The sequence below is a fragment of the Brachionichthys hirsutus genome, chromosome 2, assembly GCF_040956055.1.
Source record: "Brachionichthys hirsutus isolate HB-005 chromosome 2, CSIRO-AGI_Bhir_v1, whole genome shotgun sequence".
In the NCBI taxonomy this organism is placed as follows: Eukaryota; Metazoa; Chordata; class Actinopteri; order Lophiiformes; family Brachionichthyidae; genus Brachionichthys; species Brachionichthys hirsutus.
In genome coordinates, this window is record NC_090898.1 from 14,634,089 (window position 1) to 14,661,291 (window position 27,203).

The 27,203-nt window shown below is 45.4% G+C and overlaps 2 protein-coding genes across 2 annotated transcripts in view; both read right to left on the reverse strand.

Annotated features, from left to right (window-relative positions):
- Positions 1-3,131: 3,131 nt before the first annotated feature.
- On the reverse strand, positions 3,132-8,590 carry bcap31 (B cell receptor associated protein 31). Its single transcript, XM_068747702.1, has 8 exons — positions 8,558-8,590; positions 7,071-7,170; positions 6,729-6,829; positions 6,433-6,577; positions 5,596-5,731; positions 4,406-4,532; positions 4,168-4,268; positions 3,132-3,985 (listed from the first exon to the last, which is right to left on the reverse strand). Exons 2-8 carry the CDS (start codon positions 7,160-7,162, stop codon positions 3,959-3,961), a joined length of 729 nt encoding a protein of 242 aa, XP_068603803.1. The 5' UTR covers positions 7,163-7,170; positions 8,558-8,590; the 3' UTR covers positions 3,132-3,958.
- A 12,412-nt stretch (positions 8,591-21,002) lies between these two features.
- The window catches only part of plxna3 (plexin A3), a 32,313-nt gene continuing 26,112 nt past the window's right edge, over positions 21,003-27,203 (reverse strand). The window contains exons 20-37 of the mRNA XM_068750894.1: positions 26,915-27,034; positions 26,654-26,773; positions 26,387-26,530; positions 25,470-25,704; positions 25,217-25,359; positions 24,556-24,711; positions 24,339-24,439; positions 23,915-23,981; positions 23,625-23,771; positions 23,386-23,545; positions 22,839-22,942; positions 22,520-22,616; positions 22,327-22,404; positions 22,132-22,244; positions 21,812-21,981; positions 21,516-21,728; positions 21,220-21,370; positions 21,003-21,098 (exon numbers count right to left, since the gene is read on the reverse strand). Of these exons, the coding sequence (XP_068606995.1) occupies positions 21,003-21,098; positions 21,220-21,370; positions 21,516-21,728; positions 21,812-21,981; positions 22,132-22,244; positions 22,327-22,404; positions 22,520-22,616; positions 22,839-22,942; positions 23,386-23,545; positions 23,625-23,771; positions 23,915-23,981; positions 24,339-24,439; positions 24,556-24,711; positions 25,217-25,359; positions 25,470-25,704; positions 26,387-26,530; positions 26,654-26,773; positions 26,915-27,034 (2,415 nt within the window). The remainder of the gene's footprint in view (positions 21,099-21,219; positions 21,371-21,515; positions 21,729-21,811; positions 21,982-22,131; positions 22,245-22,326; positions 22,405-22,519; positions 22,617-22,838; positions 22,943-23,385; positions 23,546-23,624; positions 23,772-23,914; positions 23,982-24,338; positions 24,440-24,555; positions 24,712-25,216; positions 25,360-25,469; positions 25,705-26,386; positions 26,531-26,653; positions 26,774-26,914; positions 27,035-27,203) is intronic.

The following is a 27,203-nucleotide window of genomic DNA, read 5'->3' on the forward strand; positions in this document are numbered from 1 at the left end:
GTCGTCTTTTTCTTCTCTTTCTCCTTCTGTTTCTTGAATGCACCAAGTTGCCAGGAAGACGTTGTTCAGAGAGCCTTGAACGCATCATCAGACCGTCTTCGAGCACTTAATGAGTCGCTCTGGATCAAATCCGGTCCTAAACCTGCTCCTGTTCAGGTTTTTAGTCTAAATCTTCTCTGCTCCCCAACTAATAATAGTAAAACTGATCAATGTATCTAATTCTTAATTATTTGATTATAATATGAATCATTTTGACTAACATCACAAATAGACAGAGCACGTCGTTTATCACTCATGGATCGCATCTAACCGGCCAATCAGAGACTGAATAAACATAACGTCCCATTCAACCTTTGTAAGGAAGTTGGGGGGTTCAAAGGTCGGGTCAAAATCTGGCTTTGCTCTGCATTGACTCAAGTGCCAAACGGAGCGTCCTGCTGGTCCTGGTCCTGACGGAGCGATGAGAGCCGGAGGACGCCGAGCGTCGCCTTACGTCGTTGTCTTAACCCAAATGGTCAACGAGCCAAACAGAACCTAGTACAGCATCCTGTGGATGGTTCTGCTTTTCTAATTAGCAGTCTGTGGGGGGCTTATCTACAACTCTGTCTCCTAGCAACCACTCACCAGTCAAAGGGAACGATTGAAATATTAAATAAGAGCGACCGACTGCTAGCACTTTTTACCAGAATGTCATTTTGTTTTTCATGTTCATAAAGAATCATTTTAATTTTAGGGTTAGGGGTGTGTGTGTGTGTGTGTGTGTACAATGTGTAAATATGACGATGATTCGGGGCTGATTGTTCATGTTTCGCCGAAGCGCCTCTAGCTTCAGGCTACCTCAGACTCCAGGAATTTGCTCAGCTGGGCGTCCGCTGGACGATTTTGAAATGTTTCAGTCACATTTTTTAGACGTGGAAACGAGGTGGAATCTTGACCTGATCCGCTGCTCCGGACCGGGCGTTTGATTCCTGGACGGTCGAGCATATTTGGAGTCACTTCCTCAAACCCAGTGCCTTTTTTTTTTTTTTTCTTTTTTACCACCAACATGTGACAATGGGGCGGAGTTTGTGGCAAATCCAAAGCAACTTAGTTCAGATATAGCTCAAAGCTAAATTTTCTTTAGCTTGGAAATATATATATTTTTAAAAACATTTTTGATTTAGATATCGTACGTACAGCATCGGCGCTACTGCCATCATTCACAAATCTGTTGCTTTGAACTCCAAAATCCGGCAGCCGACGTCCAGCTTCAGCTTTTATGCAAACATCTCATCGGCTGCTTTCAGCCGCCGGCAGGAAGAGATGTTCCTGGAAGTGTTTTCCTCACCAGCCTGTTCTGTGTCACAGCTTTAAAAAAAGCTGACACCAAATTTAAACTGTTTTTTTTTAGAAAGACTCTTCTGATATTCATCGGTGATGCGAGGTCAACAAGCAGTGCTGAGTGGGGACTTTATTTTGGCGGGGTGGCACAAGGTCCTTGAGGTGCAGAGCACTCATGAAAGGGAAATCTTTCTTCTTTAAAAGTGCTTCAAAGAGGTTTTTCTCTGTTTTGATTAATTTAAAAAAGTATCTTTCTGTGTATCCTTGGCTTATAATCAATAACCTGTGGAGATCACTGAGCATCAATGGGTTCCAGGCCTGAACCAAAACATCTCTGGTTCCAGGACGCCGTGTTTGGGCTGGAAACAGATAGGAGCTGAAGAACGGGAGGAAAGATGTCACTAAAAGTAAAACAAAAATTTAATTACATCTGAGAATCAGAATTTAATTTGTGGTGAAAAGATTTCAAGATTTTAAACCATCCGTTTAGTGTTGTTTAATGTAAAGAAGGACATCATCAGCAAAAGGTCGATCACACACAGACCAGACTTGTCCTCGGGACAGCAATAAACATAAATGTGCTCGTAACACGGGATGATAAACGCTCACGATACTGAGCCCTGATTATGTCACCTGTGTTAGACTGACCTTTGACCTCTGGGAGGGTCCCCGTGCTGCAACCATTGTGCTCGTTTAACTAAACCAATAGCAATAAATCTAACATGACAACCACTCCTGTCTCCATGGTTACTGAGTTTTCGGCAGGATTTCTGCTGCAGTTTAAAACCCTTTGAGGTTCCACTGGGTTTCCATTCATGTGTTATGAAGATTGTAGAACTGTGGTTTACATGCTTCTGGTTCTCATCAGTCTCATGACATCATTGGTGACATCATGAGGATGAGAGGAGAGCCCTTCTGCAGAATAAAACATCTGATTAATAGCATCAGTATTTGTAGCGGGATGCTAACAGGGGTATTTGGCTTCAGCAGGGCGTGGCTTAAATTCAACGGGAGAATCTCGACTCGAGTTTTGTCCGAAATAAAACCCCTGGACTGCGTTCAGACGTCCTGAGACGCGCTCGGGCAGCGGTTTTAGACGCAGGCTGTGAAAGCTGATCTGAAGGCGGTTCAAACCGGTTTCTATGTGACCGGGCACACGTTTAGACCGACAGCTGCCTTATTAGGACGGACGAGGTGAAGCATTATTTTTAGATGTGTTTACAGACGATCGACGGACAAGGAACACGTGTTGGACGGCCCGGATCCTTTACCGGGGTGAAACCAATTCCAGTGATTCCCAGGATAAACCGAAAAAGGCAAGGCACGTTTATTTGTACAGCACTATTCATACAAAAAGTTCAGAGTGGCTTTGAACTTTGTTTGGCAAACTCATCCAAAAACTTTGCATTGGATTTTGTGTCTGGAGATATTTGCAATTGTCCAACGCAAGGATTTGAGATGAAAACTGTTTTGTTTTAGGAAACACATTTAAATACTAAAATACACTCCAGTAAAAACTTTTATTTTAGTTACATCTACAGAGAAATTACATAAAATTAAAAAAAAAGAAAATGATTTAGTTTAGTTTAGCATTCCAGTTTTATTTCATCTCCGTCCATTCTTCATGTTTGAGGCATTTTCAACATTTACTGAAGGAGAAATTGTGACTTTTTCCACTGCAAAACTAACTTTGGTGAGTATTCTGATAGTACTGAGTGTTAGTTGCAGTACTTATAGAAGTACAATTAATATAAGACATTTAAAAGCATCAATGTAAAAACAAACTAAATGAAAAAAGGAAGTGACATCTCTGACCTTCAACAAACCTTTATTTAAACAACTCACCAAAGCATTGATCGGGTGACAGAAAAACATGATAGGTGAAAACATTAACTCACCATCTCTGTATCGAAACCAGAAGTATCATCCAGTCACAGAAAAGTACAGTCAACAGATTTTCAAAATAAAGGCTGTGCATGGACCTTCCGAATGGTGGGAATGCTTGCCCTTATTTAGTCGTTTCCTCAATCTCCTAATCCAGGTCAGATGAAGACACCAAGTATTGATTGTGCCGTTATCAATACAGAGCATCCAAGTGTACCATCAATGAACAGCCGTTCAAATACAAGACAGGATGAGGAATTAATGTTGACGCTGCATTAAGGCGAAAAAAAAACAGCGTTTAAATCATCACAGATGTGTTTAAACAAATCCCATCAAAATAAAAAAAAGCTTTTCCATTTCTGCCACAAAAAAAAACAAAAACAAAAAAGGAATAAAAGATTTTACACCAATGTGGACACAAATCAAACCAGATTCCGATCAAGGTCACTGATCCAGGTTAATATTCAGGTGCCGTTGTCTGACAGACCAACCGACGGTTTCTCATCATTTTGTGTGCGACTTTCTACCCCGACTTTAAAACAATGTACGACAATTTAACATTTGACGTTTCTCAGCGGATGACTGGAATGAAAGTCGTCTCTCCTGCAGAAACACGGAATGATGAAAAACAAAACGCTTTCGTTTCTGATGTTCTTTTGGTGAAACTCTGACGGGACACAAAATAAACCAATCACGCCCCAGAGACGTCAAGTAATCCTCGAGAAAAGCCTCGCGTGGGGTGGGCGGAGGCTTCTCAGTCAGATTTCTTGTCGCTGACCGCCTGCAGACAAGGAACAGGGCATAATGTCAGCAGGAGAATGCCCTCCCATCAAGGCCAGCAGCCACACCCCTTAATGGAGGCAGTAACTACAGTTATCTCCAACTGCCTTTGACTAATGCGTTCCTGTGAGCAGGTGTGTGTGTGTGTGTGTGTGTGTGTGTGTGCGCGCGCGCGCGCGTTACCAGCAGTTTGCTGTGCTCCTCCAGCAGCCTGTCGTATTCCACCGCCAGGTTCTCCGCCTGCTTCTTCATGGCTCGGACGTCGCCGTCGGACTTCTGCAGAGCTGGAAGACATGAAGGAGGCGACCTGAACTCCTGACAGCAAAGCCTCCTCAGAATAAAAACAAACATTTCCTCCCGCTGGTTCTGAATAAATGGCAGATTCACCTTTCTGCCACTTTCCCCTCCTCCTCCTCCTCACCTGTCTTTGTCGTGTCCAGCTCCCCTTTCAGGGTCTTCACCTCCTCTTTCAGGGTCTTGTTCTCCTCGTGTGGCCCTGCTCCCTTCCTCCCGGCCTCCGGCACCTCCACCCCAGCGTCACGTAGTTTCTGTTGAACAAAGGGTCGGAGTATTTTACCGACGGGAGACCATCCATCCCGCGAGCTGCTGCACCTCCCGTCTCATAACAAGGTCGAATCAGAAGGAGGAAAGAAGCTTTCATCAGCATTTCAGATGTGACGCTCCACGGCATCGATTAATCAGATCAATTGATTAACTTCGAGTTCAAATTTCCACCCTGAATCTGAAGAATTTTATTTTTTAAACATGCGATGAAGAAAATCTGCAGGTGGATCAGAAACAGAATAAAGAGGAGGTCGAATTGGAGAAGGAAGCCACCCACCCGGAGAGCGACAGGTGTTCATACCAAGCACCTCCTGACCTCAGTGCGACAGCTGCTCTATGCTGATTGGCTGCTTTAACTCTCACACTGTGTATGGACAGACAGTCGCGTTGGAACCTCCTCCACGCCCAAAGGCAGGAAATGCAGAAAATAAATCCAAATGTGTGCTAAACTGCTGCTGCTAGCTAAGCGCTAACATGCTAAATGCAGTTTCTCCATCATCTTTTGCCACTTGGCCACAACAATCGTCTGAATACTTTGTTCGCATACTTTTAAGTCGATGACATTCCTGCAGGGAGGAGGTCTCCCCGTTTCCATGGTAATATCTGGACCGGATGACCGCTTGTCAGAAAATTTGCTTTTCCAGTTCAAATTAATCTCGAGCTCTCGAGGATTCTCCCCGGCAACACCAGAAATAAATAAAAATATATTTACATTTTCTGTTGGAAACAAGAAGCTTGAAGTTATGAGGCTGTAAAACTAGAACTAAAAAGGGGAGGTCCCGAGTCAAGATCTTTACGCACGCAGCCAATCAGAGGCCAAACGCTTCACCATCAACGAGTGTCTGAAATAATCAACATGGGAGTGAATGGCGTGTGTGTGTGTGTGTGTGTGTGTGTGAGTCAAACATATGAAGCAATGCCTGTTTTTAGCAGGGGGGGGGGGGGGGGGCCCTTGATGATCGCTTCACCTTGATGACCCCATATCCGGTTACCACGACATTTCTGACAGCTTCTCGAGGTTAAACATTTCAGCCGCGTGCGTTTCACCTCCTGAAGCAGCTCATTGTCCTCCATGTACTTCCTGGCGGCGGTGCTGGCGCCCTCTGCCTGCTTCTTGAAGGCTTCGTTGGAGGCCATGAGCGTGGCCTGCTGGGACAGCAGAGTGGCGATGCGACGCAGCAGCCTGCGGACGGACCACCGGTTAGCGAGGCCACGCGGACCCGAGCGTCCAGAACGCACACGACTCAGCCACGACCGACACGCGGGCCGCACGGCTCCGGTTGGGTTTCAGCAGCAACCATTCATAGTAACAGCACAAGCAGCCGGAGTCACCCCTGACATTTCCCTGCTGGCCGTGTGTGTGTGTGTGCGTGTGTGCGCGTGTGTGTGATGTAATAAATCACAGCTGAAACACAAACTAACTGCCTCGTTCCGCTTCGAAGGATGAAAGGAACAGTTCACCACTCTGTCGGTCTGGTTGGTTCCCCGTAATGATGTCATCCGCTAACAGATTAGCACCTTTGCTGGGGACTGATCCACATTTGGAGCTCAGCCGGTCACCAGTGGCTAAATATAGCGTTAACCTCTGCAGGACGACACACTTTCGGTTCTGAACATGGCCTCTGCTCCGATCAGCTGGTGTCAGTGGAGGGATTGGTCTAACCACTGGAACACAAGCTGCCCCCCCCCCCCCCCCCCCATCAATCATGCAGGAGAAACCACCAAAACAGACGCGTGACCCCGTCTGAGGGGTCAGACAAACGGGGACCGAGGCCGCGTCCAATCAGGATCATGCTGCAGGATTTACATTACACACCCGATGATACGTCCCATCCTACTGTGTGTGTGTGTGTGTGTGCGCGTGCGTGCGTGCGCGCGCCTCACAGGCAGAGCAGCAGGGCGAAGCCGGCGATGTATTCGTTCCTCTGAGCTCTGAACAACTTCATGTGGATGTGTTCGATGGCCGTCGGGTTGTTGGTCAGATCCACCTTCTCCGCCACGCTGTACTTCCTCACCTCACGGAAAGCATCTAGACACATGCACGCACACACACACACACACACACACACACACACACATCGTGATCACCCACCCAAAGACAGCGGCACTGTGCAGGACGCCATTACAGCATAGGAGAGCTCTGATATTCAGCGAGGACGCGAGTCACAAAGAGCACCTACCGATGAGCAGGAAGACGAGGATGGCGATGGCCACCATGAACCAGGTGTTACCATAAATGGCGATGGTCTGGATCAACCGGGACTTGAAGATGCGGCTCCATCTGGAGGGGTCAGGCAGAGTCACATGACCACACATAAAAAAACCCCAAAAAAAAAACATGAAGTAGTAAGACTGCACAGTGGTGCCATCTAGTGTCCAAATAGAGCTTTGAATGGACGCAGGTTTATGATGAGACATCAATAGCATTGTTAGTCGTATTAGTTTGGGGGGGGGGGGCGCGTGTTTGTGCGTGTGTGTGTGTGTGTGTGTGTGTGTGTGTGTGTGTGTGCGTGCACACAGACCTCTTCGGAGAGATGAAGGGGATGCAGAGCAACAGGACGAAGAAGACCTCGACGTAGAGGAAGGTGGCCACCGCCATCCACTGCAGACTCATGGTCACTCCTGAAGAGGAAACAAAGCAGGTCAGAGGTCAGAGGTCGAAAAACCGATTGGTGTTAAATGACGAAGACGAGGGGATGACAGACGGACTGCTCTTTGGTCAGAGGGGCGGAGCATATTAGCATCATGGTCGTCACAAGATGAACGCAGAACAAAATGGAGAAATAAACGTGATGGTTCTACGAGGATAAACCTCCGATGGGTCAGGAGACGCAGGACTTCAGCGCACGCACCCCGGCCTTCCAATCAATACCTGATGCATCAATTACACCACTCCCAATCATCCAGACATGCGATCAATAAGTTGGGTCCCGTCCAAAGATTAGACGCCACTCCGACCAGACCGTCCTGTGACGTCATCGCCTCTAACCCACTCTGATAGGCTGACCCTCAGCATGCGACCTTAAGATAAATTAGACTCCTAACTGAATCCGTTTCGGCTCCGCCCTGATGTCAGGTCAGGCCGGATCACCGTTGGGCGTAATCTCTGATCCCGTAAACGTAAACAATCCGGATCACCAGATTCAGATTACGTCCTGGACCCCGATCAGACGCCAGCGCGTTAGATCTGATGTCGGCGCCATTCCTGTCCAATCACTGGCGACGTTGAAGTTAGAAGATAGAATGTAGTAATCATCCCACAATAACGAATCCTCGGAGAGATATTCTGGATCAAACTCATAGATCAGAATCAGCTGCAGATCGTTTACAGACATTCATCTTCTGCTGGTCCCAGATCTGTTGTTGGTCATCAAACAGCCGTTCCGCAGCATCCGCCACGCATCTGAGAAGCACATGAACGTTTGACGTCGACTCTCCGATGACGTCATTTTAATAAAAAGGTCGCTCACTCTCGTATCATAAAATGAACGTCATAAATAACGAACTATTTGCTGCATCGGACGAGCCTAATCTCCCGTCAGCTGTTTCCGGGGGGGCGTGGCAGACGCACGGTTAGCAAATATGTATCTAAGAGGCGATTGTTCGACTTAAAACACAAAGAAAACGTCAACCAGCCCGATGAACTGAAGCTCCACATCGCTATAAAATCAAACTATCGATCAACTCTTATCGGCGACATGACGATCTGTTCCCGTCTATTTCCTGGAGTTACAGGCGCCCCAATTTGTAAATTAGCTTGGACTAGCATGTTATCTTAACTTCACCTTGTAATTAATTAACTATTTAATTATACCTATTATATTTAATTATATTTAACACTATCCAAAGCCCGAACTTTCTATCTGTTGTTCAACTACGCATCTCAGCTATGGCGACATTCTGGCCTGATAGTTTCAGCTACTTACTAAACCAATGAATTAGCAAACATTAGCTTCGCTGGGCTGTGAACGGGCTATTAGCAAGTCGTGATTCAGCAGACCGGACTTACCGTAAAGATTCCCGCAGACACGAACCCAGAGAAACGTCGTCCTCCCGCTGCAGCGACGCCTCGCTTAGCCTAGCTTAGCCTAGCTTACTGCCGGGCTGGGTCGGGCTTCCGGCATTTAGTGCCAGCTCACTCTGATCCTAGGACGTGATTGGATACAGACACAAGTGGGAGGAGTCAGTATCCGCCAGTCATAGACAAGGGGTCATGAATTCAAATTCAGAATGCTTTATTAGCATAAAAACACAGACAAAGAATATTTCATTTATTAAAACGCCACCAAATACATAAAAAAGATCTACTTTTACTGATGAGTGCTTTTTTTTTTAGAAATAACTCAACCTCCTAAATAGCATCATCATCATCATCATCATCATCATCATCATCATCATCATCATCATTATCAACCTTTTGGTGCTTCTGGATCAGCAGCATGCCTGGAGGAGGAAGAATGAAGCTGATTCCAGTGAACCCCCTCCCCACAGTGAAGCATGGTGATGTTCTGAAGCTGCTTTGCGTCCTGGTCCACTGGAAACCTGCAGAGTCCAAAGGCTCAGCCTCTGATTGATTCTGTCTAAAACGTGTCCATCTGTGAGGAAGATGATGCTGAGGATGAAGGACAATGATCCCAAAGTCCATCGAGACTCAGTTCCAGAAGAAGTCCTGGATCATCAAGACGCCGTCACAGTCGCCTGCCTGGAAAACCTCCAGTGAGGATCTGGATAAAGTGGAGGCACAGCTAAAGCAGGAATATTTGAGAGTATCTTTGTCTGTGAGGAAATGGGCTAAGATTCCTCAGGAACGCTCCCAGAACCTGGTGTCTGGATCTGCATCAGGTTTGCAGCAACAGGGTCTCTAGAAAGAACTAGACTGCTGGTCATTAAAGGGTAAAAGATCAAAAGAGCCTGCAGTCAGGAAAGGACTTTAATATCAATTGATCTAGTTATTATTGGTTATTAACAGCTTATCATAGTAGATTTTGTCCATAAAGCTAACACACAATCGGGCTGGATCATTTTGCCTCAAACTGTAATTAACAGTTTATGCTCGTCTCCTTTGTGCACATTGCATCTTCTGACCAGCAGAGGGAGACACTGTCTGCAGAACCTGGAGGCAGGAGGGCGGACGGGAAAAACATCACACTGGTTACTGGTCAGACTGGTTCTCCATCTTCAAGGATACAATATGTAGGTTCTGATGAGAACACAGACAGGCCTTTATTGATCCCTGATCATAATATGTGTATCATGTAATTTCAACTGAATAAAGATCAAGAACGTTGCCAGAGGGATTGATGAGCAAACAGGTCCATCAGTTCGTCACAACAGAAACTGCAGTTTCCAAACAAGTATGTGTATTTTTGTGTACTGTGTGTACCCACAGCAGGAAACAGGAGGAATCAGTTCACGCGTACGGGGATATTTTCAGACGCTCTTGTGAACATTTGCAGCAAGAGGTGTTTTTTCCTCTCATCCTGTTCCAGTCATCTAAAATTGCACATAAAACCTCTTTAAAATCTTTCCTCTGGTCGCTGGGCGGCGCTGAGCCAAACAGGCACCCCCCCGGGGCACCTGATTGGCTGATAGCATTTTCTGGGTGACCAATGGAAAACTTGAAAATGGTGTGATTATTTAAAAAGCAGCAGACACAAGGGGTGATGGAGAAATGAACTCGTCATCACATGCTGCATGATTCGGTTGTACTCTGAGTAGTCCTATTTTGTGACTTCCTGTTAGTGTGGCTCAATTTCCGTATTTTTTATTCCTAAACTACTTTACAAATATTTCTATTTACAGTACATCTGGACTAAAAATCCAGATCATGTGACGAAATTCGATAATACTGAAGTCTAATAAGGTCATCGTCATTTTAGGACAACTGGATGTGAAACTCTTGCAGGCGGCCATGTTTTACCGTCTTCACCGTCCATTGTAACAGAATTATATTTCAGACTCATCGATCAGCAGCAGCATTAAAGCCACAGACGGATAAACCCCCGGAGTGTGTGTCGTTATCAGCTCTGTGCAGCCCCCCCCCCCCCCCCCTGATCCTGGCAGGGGCTGAGGCGGTTCAGGCAGCGGGTAATGTGTCCTTCTGCTGGAGAGAGTGTTCCAGTCATGGCGCATGGATAAAACGATTAGGCAAATACAGCCATGAGGAGGAAGAACGAACGGACTCTAGAAGGGACAAAGATGGAGGAGAAGAGAGGAGGAAAGAGGAGATGAAGGGGAAAGTGAACCAGGAAGCAATCCCAGTAATCTGTCCCTCTCCAGGGACGCAGAGGTCTGACTGCTGCTGCCGACTGAGGATGAATCTGTCCTTAAATCTAATCAATAATCAATAATTCATCAATGCATGAAGCAGCAGTAACACAAAACCCCTCTTCTAGACGGGGGCACCAGTCTGTTTAATCTGACAGGAGGTCAGCCATGTCAGATGGCACTGCTAATGTTGGCTAACGCCACGTCTCAAAGCTAATGACTAGTTTCCGTTGTAATAGTTAATATTACATTTTCGCATTTCAGACATGTCTTCAATCAATCAATCCAAAGAAGAAGAAGGTGAAGAAGCAGAAGAAGAAGAAGAAGAAGAAGAAGAAGAGTCAGCTGTTGTGTAGAATAAAGTTAAAAGCTGTCTGCTCTAACGAGATTATTTTATATGATGGCCAGACTTCATTCAATAAATATAGCCCTGTGTCACGTGACCAACTGACATCCAATCATAAATGATGCAAACGCTGCCTGGCTGTTGCTAGGCAGCTTAACCATGTCAGCGTAATCCTTTCACTGATCAGGAGACGCTTTCTTCCCATTTCCTGCCAATAAACCAAATAAATGATAAAAGAAAGGTTTTGTCTGAGCATCTTTTTAGGAAGTCTTTGACCACAGAGTCTCTGACCTCAGCGGGAGCCGCAGACTCCCGACGGCGGCTGTCAGATGTGGACGCCTTCAATTACGGTAATGTCCTCCGTAATTGAATCTGCAGGAGGCAGGTTGTCGGTTAACTGACTGTCCGATGAGCTGTTTTACTGAAAACAGGATTAAACTCAAGTCTGGTTTTGATCCACAAACTGAAGATTCATCTTTTACTTTTTATTAATTCATGAACCAACCATTTAAAAACTTAACGAGAGCACAACGCTCCCACGAGCGCCATCTTCACGACAGACTTTAAATCATCCCCGAAGACGTGTCCTTCTTAAATTGATCTTAATTTTGTATAATATTTTAACAGGAATAACCTCCACCAAAGCTTCTCCATGATGCCACATAAGCCGCCAGCCCCTGATAGGCTGACCCTCATCATGTGACTGCTGGGCCACCAAGTCCTGCCCAGAGTATCTGGATCACATTATTCTGACAGTTATTCTGGAACAACTAGATTTTCTCCAGGATCAAGATCAGGAACATTAGAAGATAAATTTGAGTCCGAACTGGACCGGATCCCAACCGGGATCGGATTGAAAATGAGACATCACGCAATGATGATGACGATGATGATGATGATGTCATCAAACTGTGACCACATTAAAAGTCAACCAAAAAAGACAAAACTAAAATGTACTTTTTAAATGAACTCACCAAAATAAGACAAATATTCCTTTTATTCTAATAAAAACAGAATAAACTGATTCAGGATTGAAACCAGATCAAAAACAGACGACTATATGAATATGTCAGCAAACATTAAATCAGGATTGCAACAGTAATCGGAGTATGTAGGGTATTACTGCATCACTGGTTGATGATGTCATCACTCCAACTCATAATACTACTTCTGTATGAGTACAGTAATGCTGTGAGCTTTGTGTAGTAAAGACATTTCCATAAGAAAATTTATTAGTTAGAGTTAGTTTTATGTCGTGCTGTTGCTATGGTTACTAGTAGGTTACAAATAATGGTGTTGAATTTAATTAAATATTTCTTTCTATATATTCATGCTTTTATGTAATTTTTAATATTATAATACCACATACCCACAAACGCACACACGCACACACACACACACACACACACACACACACACACACACACACACACACCATCTGAAATAAGCAAACAGATGAGCATTTTTTTCTGAATTGATGGTAAAACAAAAGCTGTTACTTAAAATATATAATTCCTTGTGTGGGTTCATATTCTCTAGTTTTGGATCGGAATCCTGTTTGGGGATAAATAACTAATAAATAAATATGTTTTCTGGGTCGGCTCAGCCCACGGTGTGTTCAAACACCGGCAGAGAATACCGTTTCACACTTTAATTTACGCTGCCTGCTGGGAATCTGAGTATTAATACTGGCCAGCATTAAGTTCTAATATCATCTCTGAGGTTTCTTGCTTTGCTTTTACTTGTGTCCTGATTCAAAGGATCTACTCTACGGAACCTTTGACCGTCTTTGACCGCGCTCCAAACCGTCATCTCCTGTTCTCACCTGTCACCTAGCAACACTGTTGTAGTTAATAGTTGTCACAATAAATACTGTGTAGTTGTGGTAGCTTTGGTAGTTGTAGTAAATCAGAAATGGAGTCTGAAATTTTAAATCAACTTTAATTGTTTGTTGTATCAGAATAAAAATCTAAATATTGCTGATGTGCAATGAACCCTGGGATTCAGCACATACCAATGGTTTTTTCATTCCTATGCCATGTGGTTGCCACGGTGATTGCATCCTGTGATCAATCAATCAAGAGAATCGATTGAATCCTGACTAATCGGTCTTGATTAACTGATTGATTGGAAGATTTATTGGATGCCGATCTTAAGGAGCCATTAGCTAATTGTCTGGTGCTCCAGTCAATGGACAGGTGTGTGTGTGTGTGTGTGTGTGTGTGTGCATGTATGTGTGTGTGTGTGTGTGTGTCCTCTGCTCCCATTCAGACACAACATTAACATTCAACCAATCAATGAGCAGATTAGAAGAAACAGAGGCTGGCACCATCAGCTAACCTTAACCCCAGAAGGCCAAGGTAAAACTGCATTTCCCATCATACACCTTTCTACTTGAAGCTACTTGAGTCACGTAAACACACACGTTATGCTTTCATCTTGAGTTCATGCTACGTTCTTTTTGTTATCCACTGTATTTATCAGAAATCTTTAGTTAACTAACTAAAGTACTGTTAGTAATCACGTACTTGCGAAATTAGATTTTTTTTAACAATGTTTTTTTTTTTTGTAGAATACCTGATGAGCCCCCCCCCCCCCCCCCCCCAAGTAATTTGAGTTTGAGGCCCCTGCTCTATAGCATGTAAATATAAACACAGGCATGGCCTCTGGGTCAATGTGACTTCATGAGTCATTATTTTTATTTTACATGAGGAGCTGTCGAGGGATACACAACCTTTTTTACCCAGGGATTAGTCTGTACCTAAATCGTGTTACTCTCTAACCAGTTCACATTATTCTGATCCATGGATACTGTTGCCAGTTCTCATTACAGTTTAGAATAGACCGGTCCGGTGGGATATGTCTATCACCTGGGAACACATTCAGAGGAGAGGATAAGCTCACACATCTTCTGTCTTTGAACTTCTGCTGTCACTTCTTTTCTCTCCATAGACTGTTTATATCATGACCTAAATACCATTAACTATGATATATTTCTAATGTATGAACAAAACCCGTTTTGGTCTAATCCCTGGAGCGTGCACGTTGTTAACTACTGTGAATCTCAGGGAATCCACAGGGATGCGTCTGCATCTGTATCACTTGAATAAAAATGTAAATAAGAATTTAAGGCATTAAATGGAGATGATAATAATTAAGATTGACATATTTTGCAGGGAACTGCGTCCCACAGTTCTGTACTTAGTCTAATCTCTGGAGAGAGGGGCTTAATTTTCTCCTGAGGGATTGTGGGTATTTTCATCACACTAACAAACATGGAGAGCCTCATTAACTGCAGCTCAGAGGGAGAAAGGGTTCGGCACGGTCTAATCCCTGGATAACTGATGCGTTTTTTTCCAACACCTACTGTTGAATCATTTCCAGCGACAGCGGGCTTTCATTTCTATGATGAATGCATTTCCACAGAGAATGAAGCCAGGAGTTTCATCTCACAGTAAAAACACGTTTCTGTTCTGTGAGATGGAAGAAAAATGATGCCCAAGAGAAGTTCCAAAAAAGCAACACACAACAACAACAAAAAAACTGGCATGTGGCTGCCAATGAAACACGAACAAAGTCAAAACATCACAGAGGCATAGATGGAAAAACAAATGAAGTGGAAAAATCGAGATAACAAAAAGTTGCAAAGATTTAAGTCTGTGTAACTTTAAAATGGGCCTAAAATGTGGTTTAAATACCAGACGTGGTGACTGCGTTAATGAGGTAGGGTCCGCAGCAGCGCTAGCATCGCTAACAGGAAGTGACTGAATCATCAACCAACAAAAAACCTTCTCCAAAGTCACTGCAGCATTTTGACACCGGTCTACATGCAGGTTTGACACTGGTGATGAGCTATGACATCATCATGGTCACACCTGAACCAATGATAGCCTCTGATTTAGAGACTCCACCCTCATGGTCATCTGGCATCACTTCTGATTTCACTGCGTGGACCTGAACCTTTTTATCACGGGTGATGCTGGCGGCCTACCCCAGCAAGAATCCATCGGTTTACACCCCGGATGAGACACCGGGTCATCACGGGGCCATGCGGGGGCAAACAATGACTCACACACGCACGGACAATTGAACACAACCAATTCGCCTAAGCTGCAGGTCTTCGGCGGGAAGGAGCCAGAGAATCCACGTCGACACGGTGAGGCAACAGCACTACCCACGGCGCCGCCAGGCTGCTGGTGTGATTCATGTTACATTGGAAATAGCTTACGTGTCGTTTATGTGGAAGAATAAATCTTGGACTTTAAACAAAATGCTTTTAGATGATTGTGATGACTGCAGAAGTTTAAATATTTCTTACTCTACTTGACACTGGAACCCATACCTATACCAAACCAATCAATTTATTGATGGAGAAAGTAATCAGCCAATTAATGCAGCATGAAAAAAATAATCCGTTCAGTTGTGTGTGCGTGTGTGTGTGTGTGTGTGTGTGTGTGTTGTGTGTGGCTCTGAGCAGAAATGAGGAAAGTCGTGACTCAACACTTTTTACCATTTATGATTAACAGTTAATTTGGTAGAGTGGTTGGGTGTGTGAGAGACCAGTAAATGCTGACTGGGCAACTGGCAGCAGACACACACACACACACACACACAGTATATTCCACATCTAGGTAGGGGGTGTGGTTTCCAGGCACCACCTTGATCAGTTGAGATCCATGCTAACATTTTTAGCTCAGAGGCTAAAGGAAAGTCTAAATAACATGATTTCCTGAACTTGCTACTCTAGGAGAAAGATGAGATGGTAAAATGACACTGGAATATTCTACTTTTGTTCTTAATTTCATTGTTTTGATTCATTCCTGGTGACGGATGTTAATTCTAATTGTTTCACGGCTGACCAGCTCAGAAAAGAAAGAACGAATGAATCTGTTTCTTGGAGCTGATCGGAACAGTTTCCTCTGAACTCTCATCTCTGGTGTATTTTAATTCCTGATAATTAAAAGCCTGAGATTAAACCCCCCCCCTAGATAACGCTTCTCGTCCCGCTGCTGCTGATAAGGTTGGTTCATTGTTCTCCACTAATTAGTCTGTGCCCTTGCAGGCTTTCCCTGGCTGATGTCAGCGCAGCAGGAGACCAAAGTTAAAGTCACGTTCCATTTGAACGTGACTTTAACTTAAGTGGATATCATGGGATGTGTGAAAGAAATAGTTTCTAAATATATATATATATATATATACCATCACGACTGAACAAATGACTAAACAAACTTCTTTGAGTCCAACTTTTCAATTACACTTTAGTGAAATCACACAAATATACAAACTCAGCAGAAGGCAATGGTAATGGTATAAAAACTGACACAGGCTATTACATGAAGATAATTCATCATCATCATCAGAACATTTTCAACTCAGCAAAAATTTAAAAAAATAAGGCAATGGAGAATGGCATCAAATAAATGGGCCCTGACTACACCCTGGAGAGGATCAAAGGCGACCAGTTCTTCCGGGAAGAAGCATAAACGTGACGACCGGCCAATCACGAGGCTTCAGGGGCGGAACGGGCACGCTGCGAGGTCAGGTACTGATGAGAGCAGAATGAACGAATGAATTTAACCAAAGCAGTGACGTCATTCCTACAGTAATAGATTACTTTCCCCCACATACAACAGAAGAAGAAAGAAGGATACGATCAGAGTTTGACGTGTAGCTAACAATTCATGACATCAGACTGGGATTGCTGATTTCCTCTAGGGGGGGGGGGGGGTTGTGATCAAGGGTCATCTTTGGGTCTGGATCAGTCCTGACTCTCTATTTTCTGCTACTTTATGTTGGTTGGGCCTCGAACAGATTGGATCACACGACATCAGTCCCGTATTAAGACACAACAAGATCCGGTTTGAGCTCTGCCTCTCAGCCTGCGGGTCTGAAACCCAAAGCGGACCCAAAGATCTGGGAGTTTGTTTGGCATTGACATCCTTTCAGACACTGATACGAAAAAGTGCTTCAAGATTTAAATGAATAAAGTTAATTTGAACATTGTGGATCCTGATCCCAGCTGAGAAACACCAGCTCAGAGCAATAATAAATGTAGTGGTTAAAATAATAGTAATATTATTGTACAATAAAGACATCCAACCAGTGGTTTGCTGTTGCTATGATACAGTGAAGCCCACTGGGATGGGCTGATGGCTCGACTCCATCTGCCAGGAGTTTCCCGGAGTGGGAGGGGCTTTGTGGAGAAGGGTGGGGCTATGTTACTCGAGCTGGTCGTTGGCTTCGTGGAACTAGTTTTAACGTTTGTATCGGTGGCGAGATGTTAGAATTCCTCTGGTTTCGTTGTTGTTGTTTCCCAGCACGAACATGTTTGTTTACTACACGTCAAAAATGTTTTTGTTTTCTCTCTTAAAACGCTGTACAAACAAATACATGATGTAAATCCTCCCACAATAAATATCTCATCACAAAAATAAATTAAAAGAAAATCAAGAGTCAATAAATATCTGACTGAGACTGTGTGTGTGTGTGTGTGAGAGAGAGAGAGAGAGAGAGAGAAAGAGAGAGAGAGAACCAAACACACAATCTTCTCTCTGCTGCAGTGGAAAAACATCCAAACACAATTCTGCAGTGATTCCTCATAAATCTCTTCACGTCGCCTGTGAATAAATAATGAAAATGATTCATTGATCAATAAAAACCCTAAATTAATTATTTTCAAACTTTATTTCAGTGAGACCTGCTCCAGGTGATGCTCACCTGCCCACTGACAACCAACAGGAGAGCCGTATTTCCCTGCAAACAGCACCACGTGACAAAGAGCTTTTGGCTTGTAGCCAGTAAACCGCTGCTCGGTGCTGCCACCAGTGGGTGGAAGATGTACTGCAGAACTCCAACTACCATCTGATTGGCTGAACGCTCTCGATTTACTTACAGAGGAATTAAATTGGGTATTAATCGGAGCGTTTAGATTTATTAAACAGCTACTTGCAATCTACGTTATTTAAAGAAAACTTGTTTCAAATTATTATTCCATGTATTTCCAGAACTGATTTTGTGAACGGATGAAATGTCAGCACCTCCTCCTCCTCCTCTGGGAGTGTTTTCTCCTCACAGACCTCCCCTCAGCCGATCAGATGGATGACGCTGCTTCCATCTGATCAGTAGTCTCCCCACAGACTCTCCTTCCGTCCCTTCTCCTCCTCAGCATGCTAAGAGACTCTGACCTCCTTTTCCATTGTGATCCTCACATGTTCTCTCCCCCCAACATTTATTTCTCCTCCACCTCTCTCTACAGGCTCCTCCCCATCAATGATGTAAATTCTGGCCTAACGACACGACTCTGAGTTTATGGGAGACGTTGGATGTTTTTCTCTGGCGCCTTGATAAAATGGCTTTTAATTGTGCCGAAGATACGATCGGTGATTTATCGGCTGAGTTTCCACTGCAGCATCAGCAGGAGGATCACACGCTCACAGGTTGGGTGTCGGACAAACAGTGGTTCTGGTACCGTAGTGGCTTCCCTCCCACTTCTATAATGAATCAGCTAAAAGGCAGTCTTTTATCAGGACCCTTCCTCTTTCTTCCTCCTCCTCATTCGGGTCCTTTTGGCCCCAAAGATTCAAACAACAGTGAAACAACAGCAAGAAACAAAAACAAAAAAAAGGTGCTTAGCAGCTTCGTGGCGTCGCAGAGAGCCAAAAGACGGACGTTTTTCACCAATGCGCCAGCGTCCCTCTGCCACCGGAAGGCGTCCCGTCTCAAGATGGCCGCCTGCCCCGATGTTCAGAGGTCAAAAGCAACACGGAGATACGTACGGTACCGATCCGTTAGTTTACATAAATATTAAGAGATTTGCTCTTACTGACACGAGCAGATTTGTGTTTTATTAGTTGTTGACTGCTGTGCCTGTGATAGCTGCTGGCTAACAGCTAACCGCTATCAGAGGTCAGATTATCAGCCTTGATTTTTATTTACTGGACCCAAACGGACGTCTGACGGTCAAACATGATCCAGCTGTGCAAAGTGAAAGTGTTCTACCACAGAACTACGGGGTGTTGGGAAGGGGGGGGGGGCATTTATCCGGTTAAATGCTGGTTCGAGGCGGTCGCCCCGACTCTTGGCTCTCTCCTCCTCCAGACTCTGATGTAGCATAATGTTTAGTTTTATACAGGTCTGGCTCCGTAAAGTCCACACGGTCAAATCAAGTTCTTATTACACGTTAACTTTTTTTTTTTTTCCACTTCTTTTTCATACTTTATCATCAATATTATTTTTTTAATTTTTTTTACAATTATGGCCACAAGCCTGAAAAGTTCAGTCCAGTTAAAACTCTATTCCAGGTTGTTTTTGGATCTGGGTTTGGTCCAAGTCCGGTCCGGTTCTGACGCGATCCAGTCCGGTCGTTTACATGATACTGGGCTTGTAGCACCGCACAGTATTTCCCCCAGGCACGGCGAGCACGGCGCTGTAAAGCATGGCTGGATGTGAGTGGATGTGCAGCCGACTGGCACCAACCAGTTCACAGGCGCTTCCAGAACCAGTTCCAGTTCCAGAACCACATTTTCCAGGTTATTCTGGTGAAAAACCGCGGCCCGTCTCCGTTCTCCACTTACAAAAAGTTGAGCGAGTCAACCTGCTTATTTACAGACGTTGCGTGTTTGCCTGTGCTGGAATGTATTCTACCAATTAAATTCTGTCTTATTCACGATTCTGGCAAAAAAAAAAAAATCCACAGTCTTGATTGGTCGGGCAGTACATTACTAAAGAGTCTTCCTGGCCAGTAGGAAGGCCAGAGGCCAGCGTGACGGACCAATGACAAAGCAGGGTCGAGGGGAAGGATGAAGAAGAAGTAACGAGAGGAACTATTTAAGAAAGATGGGTGAAATAAAAGTAGGTGAAGTTCTGAAGGAGAGAAAGTGAAGGTTCTGGGAGGCGGCGGGTTGATGGACACAGGTACCGGTCGGTCAGTAGGCATCGGGCTCAGTGTGCTGTGGTACAGAGTGATTGTCCAGAGAAAAGCATCGAGTGGTTTCTTTAAACCCTCTAGAACCTGACGAGGCTCGGTCGAACAGTCCGAGGTCAAGTCTTGGTCACGTTTTGGGGGCATCTACCTTCTACGTTAAAGCTTGAAACGACCGCCTGAACCTGTCACGGCGCCAGATCAGAGCAGATCGATGATCCTCCTCAAAGACTGACCGAACGTGTCGTTTGGAATCCCGATTCTTTTCCGTTCAGGGAGAGGACAAAACAAAGACGGCTCATCTTCCCGATGTCATCCCAACCACGGTGACACTCTTCAGATTAGCTTGAGCCCGTTCGTGTTGACTTCCTGGACACCATCTTGGTTCCTTCATCCCGAGACCAGAACGCATTTTGCCGTTTGGACTGAAACTCGACTTGACCCGTTGGCTCTTCAACCTAACATCCAGACAGATCTAAACTAGGCTGAAAACCCTGAAGTCAGACCGATGAGTCCAGATCCACAGAGCAGGTGGAACCTGACTCGGGCTTCTTCTACAGCCACGCCTCTTTGTTTTGATCCCTGATTACACCTGTAATCAAAACCGACAGGCGTATCTAGAAGGTTCCTTTTCCCCTAAAATGACTCCGTAACACGTTAAGTCCAAACCTGCCCCCCCCCCCCCCCCCCCCAGCCACCGGACTACAGAGCCAGCTGGGGCAATCAGTCCATCAATTGACAGACAGACAGACAGACAGACAGACAGCGGTGGCCTTCAGTTCGGTCCAACACTGAGAAGTTCAGCTGACTGTTCAAACAGTTCAGAAAAACAAAATGCCCTCATTTCTCCCGCCCCCACTCTTAACCCATCCCACATCCATCCATCGGTCCGTTCGTCCCCCCTTCCCCCCCCCCTCTCTTTCAGCTGCTTCCAGACATCAGGTTGATGGCTTGCTCCAGTTTGTGCCTCAGCTTGTGTTTGCGACAGTACCCGTCCCGATCCAGCGCCGTCAATATCTGTATGGAGAGGACAGACCTCAGACCAGCACCGAAATGACCATTTGAATCAGGCGCCGTCGGTGTAAAGCGGCTCCCCAAACTGGGGTGTCATCAAAAGGAGAAACACCACCCCTCCTACCTCTTCCTTGTACTTGTTGATGTAGAAGTAAAGCTCGCTGAGTGCGCTCAGTGTGTTGAACTCATTGCCATGGAGACGGGACTGTTCCACCAGGTAGGCGTCCATGTCCTGATCGCTGATGCTCGGCATCTTGGCAATGTCCCTGTAGTATCTGGACGACACAGAGAACGAGCCAACGTACCGATTTAAAACTCATTTACAACAATAACTTAGACAATTTAATAAAGAATTTAATGGTTAGCGTGCTTTGCTACGTCAACATTCATTTCACGTAGCTGTGAGTTAACGTTAGCTACCTCTCCACCCAGCTCTTGTAGTTGGGGATGTCTTTAGCGTAGAGCAGCTTGTTGGACGGAGAGTCTTTGCCGAGCCGATGTTCGGACGTCGAGCAGGAGTCCATGAAGGTCTGAGCGACGACCGACAGACAGGCGTCGGTGATGCTGCTCTTATGGATGTCGAACACAAACTGAGGATTCTTAATGACGTTCACCCAGAACCTGAGAGGAAGGCTGAGGATTGACGGGAAGCGTCCGTTAGCTCTTTAAATTATTTCTCCTTCGCGTCCTCCCTGATGTTCGGTCTTTTTCCTTACCAGTTGCTCTTCCAGGTGTGTCGGACATCTGGGTCGCTGATCTGCCGTTTGTCGGCCTGCTCGTCCAGGAAGTCAAACATGTATTTAATAGCCAACGGGAGAGCAGAGCCCCGGTGGGCGGTGCTGAACACAGTCTCAAACAGGTCGTCCACAAATTTCTGCAGCGTCCCCTGGTGGACGGGAGGACGAGAGCACAGGATGAATGAATGTAGCACCCAAAAATCAAATGGCATCAGATATTCTAATAAATTAAAATTAATAAGTCCCCCACTTCGGTTCATGGCGATGCTCCACCCTCCTCATTATGGTGTGTTTGTTACCTTGGTAGCCAGCAGTCTGGTCAGGTAGATCTCAGAAACCATCTTGCTGCCTCGGTCTCCTTCTCTCTGATCGCTGTGCTCGTGATTCTTCACCAGGTGCCACAGTTTAGTTCCTGCCAACAACCGACACACACGATTTAAACACACTAGCTGAGGTTAGCATGCTGGCTAACAGTTCTGGATACTGCCTGGTACCTGTCTCCTGGTCCGGGGTGATCATCGGAGCTCTGGATCGCAGACTGTCAGGACTGCTGGATGTTCGAAGCAACGATTCTGAAGACACAAAGAGAGGGATTAATCCTGTGATTGTCATCTGGGAGAATGTGTGTGCGTGTGTGTGTGTGTGTGTGTGTGTGTGTGTGTGTGTGTGTGCATGCGCGTGTGTTACCGTATCTGCTCAGTGATCTGGTGAAAGTGAAGGAGTTGGCGATGTTGTAGACAGAAACCTGCTTCTGGACCAGTGCCACCAGGGAGCCGTCTGTTACCTAGCAACACACCAGTCAATCAGCCAATCAGATGATTAATTATCCATTCAATCGAGCTTATCACATCCACAGTTTAAATCGACTCCACACTCAGTGCAGGAACGGATAAGAAACAGAACTCCCTGTGTGTGTGTGTGTGTGTGTGTGTGTGTGTGTGTGTGTGTGTGTGCGTGTGTGTGTGCGCGTGTGTGTGCGCGTGTGTGCGTGTGTGTGTGTGTGTACCTGATAGTGTGCCAGTGTGTTCAGCCTCTTCCAGTCACTCTCGATCTTGGTGGTTACGTCTTCATCCTGCAGGATGATCCGAGTCAGTCGGCCCTGACGCCACTCTGATGACACAAAAACGCCGTTAGCGCGGTCGGTCTGCACTCAGGACATGCTAAACAGCGTTAGCCACATGTTGCCACATGTTGTATTAGCATGATAATGTTAGCATTAAGCTGGTAGCATGACGGTGTCTAAGTACAGTATGGCAGAACTGCTAGCGTGACTGAAGCATCATCGCTATTTAACCCTTTGAGATAAACACCATAGAAATGTGAGTCAAATGTCACTGATTTCCTGTGCGGGTTTGTGGGGGGGTGGAGCCTATCCCAGCTAATTTTGGGTGGGAGGCGGGGTTCACCCTGGGCATATCGGCAAGTCATTACAACACCGTCGCCTTTATACTCATGAAATGTTTATTTATTCTATATTCATCATTTTATTCCAGACTAAGAACCAGAACCGCTGGCCCGTAAAGTGATGATGATGATGATGATGATAATGTTACCAAGGTCCATGTCGTCGGCCTGAGGTCTCTGGGAGAATGGGATTCCTTTATAAACGGCGTCCAACAGCTTGTCTTTGACCTGAGTCACCGTGTCACAGTTCAGCACCTTCACCGGGACCTCCGTCCCGGCCTCGCCCTCCGGAGGGATACACATCAGGGTCTGAGAGCAAGAGATCAGCGTGTGAAGGCTAATACACTCTGTGTGCGTGTGTGTTTGTGTGTGTGTGTGTGTGTGTTACCAGCTGCTTGTAATCGATCTGCTGTCGAATGAGTTTGTCTTCGCTCAAAGAATAACGAGCTTCTCCCGTGATGGCGTCGATCGGACCTTTCTCCATTTGCTGCTTGATGGCGCAGTACAGCATGAAGAGAGGCTCACCTGCACATTCCTGTCAGACAGGTAGAGAACCATCAGAAATCAAGTCAGGGTTTGATCTGAATAGTCACAGGTAAGAGAGGAAGGAAGGTGAAAGAGTGAAAAATGGAGGACGAGAAGAATAAGTGGTAGTAAAAGGAGCGAGGAGGTGGTGACCTTGAGGAATCGATGCAGCAGGAAGGTGAACCAGTTCGTCAGCATCTTTTCGGCCACTGATTCCGTCCTGAACACACAGGTCACAGGTAAAGTCTAATCCAACATATGAAGTTTAAATTGGAGTTGAGGACAAACAACTTCCCGTTTACTTCCCCTCGACTCTGCACCAAATTGAAAATGGACGATTCCCTTTTGCATCAAGGTTGTGGGTCCAAGAGGTTCCGTGCGATCTTGATATTTCACACATGCTAACTTCATACATGCAGGTTAAACTAGGCGTGGGGTTGATGGCGAGCATTTTTGCGCTGCCCATGTCCCAAACCCACAGGAAGTAAATGTCCTCCAGAATGACACGCGTTTACATTCGCGACTTTCAGAACATGTTTAGATCGTATTGTGTTCCCTTTTTTTTTAATCCTCTTACCTCCTTAGCAGAAGTTTGGGATGATTCCTGTTCTCCAGGTTCTTCTCAATCAGATCAGCCAGCAGCTGTTTCAGCACCATGGTCGCGTACTCCATACGACCCTGGACAGAGGAAGCACAAAAACCAGCTGAAGCAACTCACATCCAATCATCAGCTACTGGTCAGCAATTAGGAGGCGATCGTGGCCACAGACGGCCTGAAGGTCACTAAGAGGTACCTGCAGAGCTGCCATCAACAAAGAGGCGACGTTCCCCCGGTCTCTCATGGAGAATGACCTCTGAGCCTCCAGGGTGTGGATGAAGGTCAGCAGGAACATCTTGTTGTTCAGGAGTTGACTGAATAGACGCAGAGCTTTCTCCACATTAGCTGGAGACTGAAACACAAACAGTTGGAGCTGTACTTAGTAACAGTCTGTTATAAAGCATTGTTTACTCAGTAACAGCTAGTTATGAAGTGTTATAGGCATTAAGAGTCTGTTATAGAATGTTACAGAGCATTAAAAACAGTGCTAATCTGCTAATCAGTGTTTCTTCCATGTGTAGCCGGCTACATATGGAGCTGTCCAGTGCTGATCCTGAGCATCATATGTAGGAGATCAACATTTCAGCACATGCTGGAAAAAACAAAAAAGTTCAAATAACTTTCAGTAGTCACCGCCAGCAGATTATTAATTATAATAATATAATTATAGTAAAGTTAAAGACTTTTACGGAGACTTGTTTGCTCATAATAAAAGCTATAAAATGGGGCTAACATATTTTTTTTTAATGACTAATTAATGAGAATGAAGCAAAATAAATGAGCTAAATTGAAAGGGAGAAATGAATCGGCATGAATCTTCTGTAATAACACTGTGGTGATGTCTTCCTGGTACGTACGTCGAGCTCTTTGAGAACCGGGTGTTCTTCTATTCCAGGGAACATGACTCTCATAGTGTAGTTGCGATACTCCAGGAAGGGAATCTTCACTCCGTCCATGTCGTTGGTCAGCTCCTGGATGTCCGTCTGCAGCTCAGCGAAGGCTGAAAGGACGACGAGGAAGCTTTCATTTGTTTGACTAACCAGAATAAACCCTGATCTTGGATCCGGCCCGTTCTTCTGTCATTGGTTGTTAGTTCATGTCTTCACATACCCTCCTTGCATTCTAGCGCCACCCGGCTCTCCAGGTTGTCCATCTGCAGCTGGAGACGTTTCAGCGTCCGGTCAGCGTCTCGCGTCTTCCTCTTGTAGGCGATCAACACGGCGATGATGGCAATGAGCAGCACGCCGCCGCCCGCTCCGATGCCAATGATGGCGGGCAACGTGAGGGCGCTGTCGGAGTAGATATGGAGCATACCCGGAGAGTACTCCAGACCACCGACGAGGATCTAGAGACAGAGCATCACGTTAGCATCAGAGCTGTGCTGGAAAGAAAGACAGTATAAAGAAAACTACCATATTCGTTATTTATTTAACTAATCTAGAGAACGAGGTCCAGCGCCTCGGTCTCTCTACAATAGGCCACACCCCCCAGATAACCTGCCGTTTCTTCATCAGAACGAGGTGGAAGTGTCTTTCTTTCTTTCTTTCTTTCCTGTTCTGTGTTTATTAATTATCTTTGCTCTGTGTTATTGTTTTATTAAAACCTCTAATAGGCTCTAAATATTGATTATAAAACAGATGAAAGCGCGTTTGAACAAACCGATGAATAAATGATGAAGATGAGCTGATGATGATGAACGGATGAGACGGTGAAAGCACTAACATGGCATTCGTTATTGATCGGTAGCCGATCGTTTTAATAATGTATCAATGGTGTTTGGTCGCGCTATGTGATCGTTGCTTTTACTTTGAACGTGTGTGACATCACTAATTACCCATGATTCCCTGGAGTGCCGCCTAATGATCTTCACCTTTTTAAAGACCCCCTGCCCTCTTCTTCCTCTTCTATCTTTCTCTGCTCCTCATTTATATCTCCTCTTTCCTTTATTTCCTATCTGTCCATGAAACATGACGGTCTCTAAATCATCTTCGTGATATATAACCAACCAATCACGGGGCGGTGCTCACCAGGACTCGCTGTTCTCCGGTCAAATCCGGCGAATCACAGAGCAGCTGATTCTCTGACACGGTCAGCAGGCAGGGAGACTCTCCAATCAGGACGGTGTAGTTCAGGCGGTTGTTCCCGGGAGCCGGAGGAATCAGGTTTTTACCCTGAAACCAGATCAGAACGCAGAAATGCTCTGTTAGAAGTAATCAAATAAAGAAATAAATGTAGCAGAGTCAAATTATCGAGGGAAATGTCAGTTCTTCTGAACTTCCTTTTGCTTTTCTCACCTTCAGGATGATGGGTGACCCTGGTTTGACCTCAAGGATCCCAGCGTTCCCCAGGGGGTCAAAGGTGGGGTTAGGGTAGTGAGTGAAGGGGGTGGAGTTCATGACCAGCAGAGAAGACACCTGTGGAAACCAACATCAACAACCATCAAAACCACAAGAACCAGAACTGCTCGAGCGATTAGAACCACTTGAAAACAAATTTAACCCTGAAGGTCGCTGAAGGTCGCTGCCTCCCTGCCATCGCCAGTTGTTATTTTTTACCTGGTCAAAGATGAAGCCGAACTCGTCAGGACGCAGCGCCCCCTCTGGTGGGTTCGGTTTACCGTAGATCAGCCCAGGAGCCAAACACGTCATGGTGCTGTCGTTGACAACGGTACAAAACTAAAGAGAGAGAGAAGATTAAAAAAAAATCATCACAAGAGAGTGAACCTCCATCCTTTAAATGTGCATTATACACTTCCGCATTCTGAATGTTCTCCCCGTGACCTGTATGGGATGAACCCCATCGCCCACCCAAAAGCAGCTGAGACAGTCCCCTCCCCTCCCCCCC